Here is an 11,542-nt window from a genome sequence, read left to right on the forward strand (position 1 = left end):
GCCAAGCGTGCTTGCAAAGCAGGCAGGATCGAGAGCAGGGCCTCCTCGGACGATCTCAAATTCCTGGAGGGTTTGTAGGAAGAGATGCATTCGGATAGATAAGCTGGGCTGGAACCATTTAGGGCTTTATAGGCTAAAGCCAGCACTTTCAATTGAGCCCATTAGCAGACTGGCAGCCAGTGGAGCTGATGCAAAAGAGGAGTTGTGTGCTCCCTGAGCTCCGCTCCTGTTAACAACCTGGCTGCTGCACGTTGGACCACTTGAAGCTTCCGGGCCGTATTCAAAGGAAACCCCGCATAGAGGGCGTTGCAGTAGTCTATACAGAATGTAACCAGAGCGTGGACTACCGTGGCCAAGTCAAACTTCCCAAGGTACAGGCGCAGCTAGCACACAAGTTTTAATTGTGCAAATGCGCCTCTGGTCACCGCTGAGACCTGGGGATCCAGGCTGCCAACTCGTTGAACCAAGGAGCTGGTTTAGCTCGGCTACTCGGGAGGGGACATTCCAGAACAATCGTGTCTATTGCCCTAGTCATCTCCCCATTCCAAAGAGAGACCAGGGCATCAACAGGATCACCAACCGAGGTGGCGGGAAAATCCCCAAGAGCCGTCAGGAATCCAACCGGATGCATAAGCCTCCTAGGTTGGATCTTCTTAATGGGTCCTCCACCCCTTCAGAGGTTATGGGGTGCAGTGAGCCTAAACCTGATCAGGTGATGGTCAGTCCATGGCAACGGAGTAATGAACAACTCCTTGACACCACCATTATCCTCACATTCCTGGCAGAGAACCAAGTCTAAGTTGTGTCCCGCACTGTGGGTAGGGCCAGATACCATTTGGGACAGTCCCATGGTTGCCATGGCCGACATGAAGTCCTGAGCCGCTGCTGATAAGGTGGCCTCGGCATGGATGAAGTCCCCCAGCACAATAAGTTGTTGAGACTTCAACGGTAGACTCAAGACCAACCCAGCTAGCTCATGTAGGGGGACTGTGGTGCAGCGGGGTGGACGGTACACCAACAGAATCCCTATTCTGTCCTAGTCACCTACCCTCAGGTGGACACATTCAAAAGTGGTTGACTGCGGGATGGGGCACCTGGTCAGGGAGATGGTATCCCTATAGACCACTGCAACCCCACCTCCAGATATCGGCTGGTGCTGTACGGAGAAACCTGGTGGACACAGCTGGGTTAGATTTAATCCTCCAGCTTCATCCAACCAAGTCTCCGTAATGCACGCCAGGTCTGCCCGCTCCTCCAGGATTAGATCTTGGATGAAGGTTGTTTTACCATTGACCGACCTGGAGTTCAACAGCACCACCCTTAATCCGGAGGAAATGCCATCCTGGGTACCCAAACTTACCTTCTCAGGAGATCGTAGCATTATCACGTTCCCTAGGTCGAATTAGAGGTCTCCTTCTCCCGCATCTCCTCCTCCTCCCTCCAATTACCTTAATGCCCCCGCCCGACCAGTAGCACTCCCCCCCCCCCGCATGGCTATTATTGTTATTATACTTATTTATATCCCACTTTTTCTCTCCATTCGGACACTCAAAGCGGCTCACAAATTAACAGCGTTGGAATACAACTTAAAATATACAAATATTAAAACTGTACTAAACATCATTAATATTTTTTAAAAATTGGCCAAATCCGTAAAAGCACATGAAGCTTATGAAATCATTGCAGGATTGGATGTCCCATGTCGTCTCTTCCAACTGTATTATTCTATCATTTTAAGACTTTATGCTATGTCTATAAATGGTTTCTCCCCAGGGTGAGTTCATTGATGTTTATGTAGAGGTGAACTACGAGTGAAGCTCTGTCCACACTCTAAGCATTCATAAGGGTTTTTCCCCCAGTGTGTGTCCTTTCATGTTTATTTAGATGAGAACTCTGAGTGAACCTCTGTCCACACTCAAGGCATGTATAGGGTTTCTCCCCCATGTGAGTCCTTAGATAGGAACGTAGAGCTGAACTATAAGCAAAGGTCTTTCCACACTCCATGCATGTATAGGGTTTCTCCCCAGTGTGGGTCCTTTCATGTGAACGTAGACCTGAAATCTGAGCAAAGCTCTGTCCACATTCCTGGCAATTATAGGGTTTCTGCCCAATGTGAGTCATTTGATGCCTACGTAGATGTGAACTATCAGCAAAGCTATGTCCACACTCCATGCATTTATAGGGTTTCTCCCCAGTGTGAGTCCTTTCATGTGAATGTAGATGTGAACGTTGAGCAAAGCTCTGTCCACACTCCAGGCAGGAATAGGGTTTCTCCCCAGTGTGAGTCCTTACATGTTGCTGCAGATTATGCCTTCGACTGAAGCTCTTTCCACACTCCAGGCATTTATAGGGTTTCTCCCCAGTGTGAATCCTTTGATGTGAACGTAGACCTGAACTATGAGAAAAGCTCTGTCCACACTCCAGGCAAGAATAGGGTTTCTCCCCAGTGTGAATCCTTTGATGTATACGTAGGTGTGAACTATGAGCAAAGCTCTGTCCACACTCCAGGCAGGAATAAGGTTTCTCCCCAGTGTGAGTCCTTACATGTTGCTGCAGATGATCCCTCCGAGTGAAGCTCTTTCCACACTCCAGGCAGGAGTAGGGTTTCTCCCCAGTGTGAATCCTTTGATGTGAACGTGGACCTGAACTATGAGAAAAGCTCTGTCCACACTCCAGGCAAGAATAGGGTTTCTCCCCAGTGTGAGTCTTTACATGTTGCTGCAGATCATGCCTCCGAGTGAAGCTCTTTCCACACTCCAGGCATTTAGACGCTTTCTCCTCCATGTCAAGAATGATACGGGTGTTTAATTCCAATACAGAGACTTGACTCTTCTTTATTCCTTTGTTCTCTGTAAGTGAAGTCAAGAATTCAGCAAGATCATCGCCTCGAGAGGATGTCTTCTCCCTGTGTTATTGGCTTCCTTACTGCATCCAAGAGGTCGCTCCAAAGAGTCCTCCCTTCCCTGGTGAAGAAAGAAGAGAAAGATCAAGGATGGAAGCCAGAGACCTTCTCTACCTCCAAGATTTCCCCCTTCCCCTTCATGGGTCACGTTGAAAATGGAAATACCAAGAAAGGACGACACTGGGGCCTCACGCACATATCCAGAGACCAGCCGTGGGAATCAATGGTTCTTTGAAAAGAAGGGAATGTATTCAGAAGAAGAGAGGGATGGAGGAAGAGAAGGAAAAATGGGGAAATCCTAATTCTGGAGCATCATATTGATTTTATTGGGATGAACAGAAATGTAGAAAAGGAATGGAAGGCAGGCTGGCCGGGAGAAAGGAGCGGTCCTTGGCAAGACTCAAGGGCACCGTTCGCTGGATCACGCGTGTCCCTGAATGACCAGGAATGGGCTCAATGCTCAGAAGGGACACCGAGATGGCTGTGCTGCCTCCCTTCCCATCACGAGTCCCAGGTCTGCTTTCTGAGCATCCCAAATTAGATGGGGTGTTTTTTTGGGTTGTATGGCCATGTTCTAGAAACATTTTCTCCTGACGTTTCGCCTGCATCTGTGGCAGGCTTCCTCAGAGGTTGTGAGGTTTGATAAATCAAGGTGGCCAACTGAAACATTCACACCTGGATTCAACAGACAGGAATTCTTTCTCCCACCTGGACCTTCCACAGATATATAAACCCAATTTTCCAGTTTCCAACAAACCTCACAACCTCTGAGGATGCCTGCCAGAGATGCAGGCAAAATGTCAGGAGAGAATGCTTCTATAACATGGCCATAAATCCCAAAAAACCTACAACAACCCAGTTATTCCAGCCATGAAAGCCTTCGACAATACACCAAATCAGATGCCTGCTGCTACCAAATTTTCTGACTTTTCGTAAAGGAATCCTGCAGCTAAGCAAGAGCTGTGCTCCCACAGAAGTTGAGGAAGCAAGAAGCCATTTTGTTCCTCTCTGCTTCAGTTAAGCCTTGTCTTAGAGGGCACTGGGAATCTGAGTGAGTGTTTAAAATTAGCTGCTGAGTGTTTGCTTTGTTTGAGAGGCGGGGCCTGAACTCAAGGGGCAGTTGTGCTCCCACAGAAGTTGAGGAAGCAAAAAGCCATTTTCTTCCCTTCTGCTTCAGGTAAGCTTTGTCTTAGAGGGCACTAGGAATCTGACTGAGTGTTTAAAATTAGCTGCTGCTGTGATTATTGCTTTGTTTGAGAGGCGGGGCGAGGCTACATTCTTTAAGCCGGCAGTGCAGGGCAGCAATTAGCGGCTCATTGTTCTCAGAGTGAGTCATTGCTGCTTCCTGTTTACCCTATATAAGCCAGAACTCACAACTCACTAACCTACACTTTCTCCTCTGCTTACAGACAACATAAAACACACACCAAGAGGAGGTAATTAGCAGCCTGCAGATGGAACAAACACAAAATCTTCCTGTCTCATGCACAAGCTATGGCATGTTCAGCTTTTTCGCGCAACAATTACTCAATTACATCTGCCCCAAGTGTAAGCAGTTACTCACATGGAACAGAGGATCCAACAACAGAGGACCGTATTAAGACCCTTAAAGACATTCAGAAATTTGAGGTGTTCTTAGACACCACACACCACACTGTCCTATATACGCTGCCCATAGCACACCAACATTATGGGGAGGCGCAAGAGGAGATCACCTCAGATGTGGACAACCCTCAAGCTTGGAGACATGTCACCCTTAGAAAGAAACATAGGACCTGGAAGACTCCACAGAATACCTCTACCCAGCTGCAGTTACACAATAGATTGCAAATTCTCACACAACTATCACTTGACCAAGAAACACAACATATTGGGGAAGACCAGAATGGCTTAGATACTGATCAGTGGCTCGTCCACCGGGGGAGGGAGACAACAGCCTTGCGAACACTACTTTACCCACAATGTCAGGGAACCGCTAGAAGGCTAAACGGAAGGCTGCACAAACACAACGAGGACCAAGTACCAAAAGCACAATAATCCCAATTAAACAGCTCAGGGGAAGATCTCAGGGGCTCACATTTCTTTACACTAATGCACAGAGCATGGGAAATAAACAAGACGAACTCCAACTTTTAGCACAACACCACAAATATGATATCATAGGCATCACTGAAACCTGGTGGGATGACTCCTATCGTTGGAATGTAGACACCGAGGGCTATAACCTCTTTCACAGAAACTGAACAAAGGGGAGAGGAGGCAGAGTAGCCTTATATGTCAAAAACTCTTACGCTGCAGAAGAGATGCAAGACAGCAATCCGGGAAATCTGCTTGAAAGCATCTGGATAAGAATCAGGGAACTGGGACTCAAAAAGACCTTGTTGTAGGCGTCTACTACAGACCTCCAAGCCAGGAGGAAGAACTTGATGAAGTCTTCTGCCAACAGTTGACCAAACAGGCACAGAGAAGAGATGTAGTAGTCATGGGCCATTTCAGCTATCCTGATATTTGCTGGAAAACAAACTCGACCAAGAGTACATGGTCCAACAAATTCCTCACTTGCCTTGCAGACAATTTCATGGTCCAGAAGGTAGAAGAGGCAACAAGGGGGTTGGCTACTCTTGATCTCATCCTAACAAATGCGGACGACCTGATCGATGCGGTTTAAGTGGTCAGATCCTTAGGGGTAAGTGACCATGTGCTCCTGCAATTTTAGGTACAAAAGAAGGCCGAAACTAAGACAAGTCAAACCTGCATTTTGGACTTTAGGAGAGCTGATTTCCAAAAAATGAAGGAAACACTGAGCAGCATTTCGTGGACACAGATACTAAAAGACAAGGAAGTTACGGATGGATGAGAATTTCTCAAGAGTGAAATACTCAAGGCACAATTGCAAACCGTGCCAATAAAGAGAAAAAATAGGACAAGTGCAAAGAAGCCAGAATGGATGTCCAAAGAACTTCTAACTGTGCTAAAACACAAAAGAGACATGCACAAGAAGTGGAAAAAGGGAGAAATCACCAAAGAAGAATAGCCAACACCTGTAGGGAAAAGGTCCGCAAGGCTAAAGCACAAAATAAGGTCAGGCTTGCCAGGGACATTAAAAACAATTAAAAAGGGCTTCTTTTCTTATGTCAGTAGAAAAAGGAAAAACAAGGAGGCGATAGGGCAATGCTGACAGGGGATGATAGGGAAAAGGCAGAACTACTTAATGCCTTCTTTGCCTCGGTCTTCTCACAAAAAGAAAGTCATCTTCAACCTCAGCAAGATGGAGTGGATCTTTATTAATGACTTAGATGAAGGGCTAGAAGACATGATCATCAAGTTTGCAGACGACACCAAATTGGGAGGGAGAGCCAATACTCCAGAAGACAGGAGCAGGATTCAAAACGATCCTGACAGATTAGAGAGATGGGCCAAAACTAACAAAATGAAGTTCAACAGGGACAAATGCAAGATACTCCACTTAGGCAGAAAAAACAAAATGCAACGATACAGAATGGGGGACGATGATGACTGGCTCGAGAGCAGTACGTGTGAAAGAGATAAAATAAAACAGACATCGCAATAAAGTACAAAGCATATAAATACAACAAGCAGTATAGACACAACATAAGAAAGCAAATAAACAACACAATAACAGTGAGCGGGCCGCATGTACAATGAAATGGTTTAAAAACTCAGGGGGAGATAAAAGGAGTTGGTCGTTTGCATGGGGAACTCATAGAGAAAGAGTGTAAGATAGTGGGGGGGGGGGGGTTTCCTAGGTCAAAGTGTTGAGGGGGGCAATAGCCAAAGCTTGGCATTGTTCTGAGGGAAAGAAGTTTGGGAAGTGTGTGTTGTGAGGCTGCAGGGAAGCAGGGTCTGCCCAAACAGGTGTTCTTCTCCAAGGAGGGAGGAAAGGATAGGATAATATTTGGGAGCATGAGGATGGAGGCATGTACATGTGTGTGAATGGTGAGTGAACATGTAATTCCCCTTTATTCCTTAGACATGTAGTTGTAAATCTAATGTAGTTGCATAGAATCTGTATGTCTCAATGTTTATGTCCCAAGAAATAGTTTTGTAAGATCTACAGAGACACTTGTAGGAACGCCTCAGCAAGCGAGAGTCCAAAAGTGGCAGGCTCACACCCAGAATCTCAACCAATGGCTGATACCCAATGAGAGACTCCCCTCTGGGCACACAGAAGATGGGGCAACTTGGAAGGTGCTGAACAGACTACGCTCTGGCCCCACGAGATGCAGAGCCAACCTCAAGAAATGAGGCCACAAAGTGGAGTAATCCGCAACATGTGAGTGTGGAGAAGAGCCAACCACTGACCACCTGCTGCAATGCACCCTGAGCTCTTCTTCCACATGATGCACCAGGGAGGACCTCCTTGCGGCCACACCAGAGGCAGCACCCCAAGGGGACAGATACTGGTCAAGGGACATTTAATAGAATACCAATCTTGCAAACTTTGTGTTTCGTTTGTCTGTTTGTCCAAAAATGCAGCACAACTATTTGGTTTTCTCCTGACAGGATAAATAATAACAAGTAATGTTTTTCTGTGACCTGATGCCCCTTTTCTTTCCCTCCCTCCCCCTGGGAATGGCAATAGGAAGAAGCCGTGCTGGGAAGGGATTCGTGGCCCTGTCCCTCTCTCCCAAGAGGTCTCCCTCCCTCCCCACCTCGGAGGAAGAGCCCACCGGCCTGCCTGCCTTGGACTTGGGCTGAAGGGCCCCCCAGGTGCCTTCCTTCCGAGCCTCAGGTTCTGTGTGGGGGGAAGGTCGGGAGAGAGTGCCCCAGCCTTGCCTGGAGCATGGCCAGGCCGCCACACGGGGAGGGGGGGAGGAAGAACTTCCTGATTGTGAGAGCCGTTCAGCAGTGGAACTCTCTGCCCCGGAGGGAGTGTGGTGGAGGCTCCTTCTTTGGAAGCTTTTAAGCAGAGGCTGGATGGCCATCTGTCAGGGGTGCTTTGAATGCAATATTCCTGCTTCTTGGCAGAATGGGGTTGGACTGGATGGCCCATGAGGTCTCTTCCAACTCTTTGATTCTAGGATTCTATGAGGGAGGATTCTATAAGGAAGTCATGCTCCCCATGCTCTATTCTGCTTTGGTTAGACCACACCTGGAATATTGTGTCCAATTCTGGGCACCACAATTGAAGAGAGATATTGACAAGCTGGAATGTGTCCAGAGGAGGGTGACTAAAATGATCAAGGGTCTGGAGAACAAGCCCTATGAGGAGCGGCTTAGGGAACTGGGCATGTTTAGCCTGAAGAAGAGAAGGCTGAGAGGAGATATGATGAGGGCCATGTATAAATATGTGAGAGGAAGCCACAGGGAGGAGGAGGGAGCAAGCTTGTTTTCTGCTTCCCTGGAGACTAGGACGCAAGGGAAGAATGGCTTTAAACGACAAGAGAGGAGATTCCATCTGAACATGAGGAAGAACTTCCTGACTGTGAGAGCCGTTCAGCAGTGGAACTCTCTGCCCTGGAGTGTGGTGGAGGCTCCTTCTTTGGAAGCTTTTAAGCAGAGGCTGGATGGCCATCTGTCAGGGGTGATTTGAATGCAATATTCCTGCTTCTTGGCAGAATGGGGTTGGGCTGGATGATGGCCCAGGAAGTCACTTCCAACCCTTTGATTCTAGGATTCTATGACTGTGAGAGCTGTTCAGCAGTGGAACTCTCTGCCCCGGAGTGTGGTGGAGGCTCCTTCTCTGGAAGCTTTTAAGCAGAGGCTGGATGGTCTCCTGTCAGGGGTGATTTGAATGTAATATTTTTGCTTCTTGGCAGAATGGGGTTGGGCTGGAGGATGGGCCAGGAGGGGGTCTCCTCTTCCCACTCTTGGATTCTAGGATTCTATTACTGCGGGAGCCGTTCAGCAGTGGAACTCTCTGCCCCGGAGGGAGTGTGGTGGAGGCTCCTTCTTTGGAAGCTTTGAAACAGAGGCTGGATGGCCATCTGTCAGGGGTGCTTTGAATGCAATATTCCTGCTTCTTGGCAGAATGGGGTTGGGCTGGATGGCCCATGAGGGGGTCTCTTCCAACTCTTTCATTCTAGGATTCTATGAGGGAGGGGGACACTCCCCGCCACCCGGCCTGAGGGATTCCGGCCAGGGTAGCCAGCCTTCCTTCCTTGGGGAAGACAGCTTTCTCTATGCCTGAAGGTTGGAACCCGTGAGGAGACTGACCCTCCCTCCTTCCCTCCCTCGCAGAGGGACAGAGGGGACCCCGCCGGCCCTTGGAGGGGAGGAGGGAGGGAGGGAGGGAGGCCTTCCTTCCTGCCTTCCTTCCTTCCTTGCTAGGCCGCGGCGCCTCCTCCTCCTCCTCCTCTGCCCACAAGGCCAAGGCGGGCGCCACAGGGAGGGAGGGAGGTGGGCAGGCGGCAGAGAGGGCCTCTTGCTTTCTCTCTCTCTTTCTTTCTTTCTCCCATGGGAGGGAGGGACACTCCACCCCTTTAAATCCTCACCCCTCCCTCCCTTCTTGCTCTCCGCTCACCTCAGCCTCTCTCTCTCTCTCTTTCTCTCTGCCGCCTTTGGCTCCTCCTCCTCCCAAAATGGCGCCCGCCCGCCCGCCCGCCCGCCACGGCCAAGGGGGCGGGGCCTGAGGGACGTCCGTTACCCTCTTCCCTCCCTCTCTCTCTCGCGGTGGGCGGGGCCTCTGCGGAGCGGCCTGGCTCCCAATTGGCCGCCCTCCCACTGGGAGGCGGGCTGGCTGGCTGAGTGACGTTCGAAGGGGGAGGGGGAGGAGGAGGAGGAGAGCCCGCCCAAAGCAGGAGCGCCCCCTGCCGGCCTCTCTCTCTCTCTCTCTCTCTCTCTCTCTCTCTCTGCGTGGACTGGAGGGAGGGAGTCAGTCAGCCAGCCTCCGGGGAGTGTTGCTTGGCCTCAGTGGGAGAAAGATCTCAGTCTGTGAGAAGGATCTTGAGGAATTCCCTTGAAAGCTCCTCTATAAGCTGGTGTGCCTGGAGCTGAGTAGGCCTCAGTGTTGGTTTGCCTCAGTGGGAGAAAGATCTCAGTCTGTGAGAAGGCCTCAGTGTGAGGTAGGTTTTCTTAGTCTCTTAGGGAAGGTTGAAGATCTTCTTGTGTCAAGCTATTGGGTGAAGCTCTCGTGTAAAGGCTGAACATGGTTTGTGTCATGGGGCATTGTCCCACCCCCCCCCCCCCCCCAGCCTTGCAAGGTCTTGAGGAATTCCCTTGAAAGCTCCTCTATAAGCTGGTGTGCCTGGAGCTGAGTGGGCCTCGGTGTTGGTTTGCCTCAGTGGGAGAAAGATCTCCGTCTGTGAGAAGGCCTCAGTGTGAGGTAGGTTTTCTTAGTCTCTTAGGGAAGGTTGAAGACCTCCCTCTTGTGTCAAGCTATTGGGTGAAGCTCTCGTGTAAAGGCTGAACATGGATTGTGTCATGGGGCATTGTCCCCCCCCCCCCCAAGCCTTCCAAGGTCTTGAGGAATTCCCTTGAAAGCTTCTCTATCAGCTGGTGTGCCTGGAGCTGAGTAGGCCTCAGTGTTGGTTTGCCTCAGTGGGAGAAAGATCTCAGTCTGTGAGAAGGATCTTGAGGAATTCCCTTGAAAGCTTCTCTATCAGCTGGTGTGCCTGGAGCTGAGTAGGCCTCAGTGTTGGTTTGCCTCAGTGGGAGAAAGATCTCAGTCTGTGAGAAGGATCTTGAGGAATTCCCTTGAAAGCTTCTCTATCAGCTGGTGTGCCTGGAGCTGAGTAGGCCTCAGTGTTGGTTTGCCTCAGTGGGAGAAAGATCTCAGTCTGTGAGAAGGATCTTGAGGAATTCCCTTGAAAGCTTCTCTATCAGCTGGTGTGCCTGGAGCTGAGTAGGCCTCAGTGTTGGTTTGCCTCAGTGGGAGAAAGATCTCAGTCTGTGAGAAGGATCTTCAGGAATTCCCTTGAAAGCTTCTCTATCAGCTGGTGTGCCTGGAGCTGAGTAGGCCTCAGTGCTGATTGGCCTCAGTGGGAGAAAGATCTCAGTCTGTGAGAAGGATCTTGAGGAATTCCCTTGAAAGCTTCTCTATCAGCTGGTGTGCCTGTAGCTGAGTAGGCCTCAGTGTTGGTTGGCCTCAGTGGGAGAAAGATCTCAGTCTGTGAGAAGGATCTTGAGGAATTCCCTTGAAAGCTTCTCTATCAGCTGGTGTGCCTGGAGCTGAGTAGGCCTCAGTGTTGGTTTGCCTCAGTGGGAGAAAGATCTCAGTCTGTGAGAAGGATCTTGAGGAATTCCCTTGAAAGCTTCTCTATCAGCTGGTGTGCCTGGAGCTGAGTAGGCCTCAGTGTTGGTTGGCCTCAGTGGGAGAAAGATCTCAGTCTGTGAGAAGGATCTTGAGGAATTCCCTTGAAAGCTTCTCTATCAGCTGGTGTGCCTATAGCTGAGTAGGCCTCAGTGTTGGTTGGCCTCAGTGGGAGAAAGATCTCAGTCTGTGAGAAGGATCTTGAGGAATTCCCTTGAAAGCTTCTCTATCAGCTGGTGTGCCTGGAGCTGAGTAGGCCTCAGTGTTGGTTGGCCTCAGTGGGAGAAAGATCTCAGTCTGTGAGAAGGATCTTGAGGAATTCCCTTGAAAGCTTCTCTATCAGCTGGTGTGCCTGGAGCTGAGTAGGCCTCAGTGTTGGTTGGCCTCAGTGGGAGAAAGATCTCAGTCTGTGAGAAGGATCTTGAGGA

The 11,542-nt window shown here is 49.6% G+C and overlaps 1 protein-coding gene across 1 annotated transcript; it reads right to left on the reverse strand.

The window, feature by feature from the left end:
- Positions 1-1,497: 1,497 nt before the first annotated feature.
- LOC132775227 (zinc finger protein 436-like) lies at positions 1,498-9,431 on the reverse strand. Its single transcript, XM_067467177.1, has 2 exons — positions 9,387-9,431; positions 1,498-2,963 (listed from the first exon to the last, which is right to left on the reverse strand). The coding sequence occupies exon 2, from the start codon at positions 2,782-2,784 to the stop codon at positions 1,831-1,833; it is 954 nt and encodes a 317-aa protein (XP_067323278.1). The 5' UTR covers positions 2,785-2,963; positions 9,387-9,431; the 3' UTR covers positions 1,498-1,830.
- Between the last annotated feature and the right edge of the window lie 2,111 nt (positions 9,432-11,542).

This window comes from Anolis sagrei, chromosome 4, assembly GCF_037176765.1.
Source record: "Anolis sagrei isolate rAnoSag1 chromosome 4, rAnoSag1.mat, whole genome shotgun sequence".
In the NCBI taxonomy this organism is placed as follows: Eukaryota; Metazoa; Chordata; class Lepidosauria; order Squamata; family Dactyloidae; genus Anolis; species Anolis sagrei.

Coding starts and splice junctions, on each gene's coding strand:
- LOC132775227 (XM_067467177.1), bottom strand. CDS start 2,784: ATGGAGGAGAAAGCGTCTAAATGCCTGGAGTGTGGAAAGAGCTTCACT.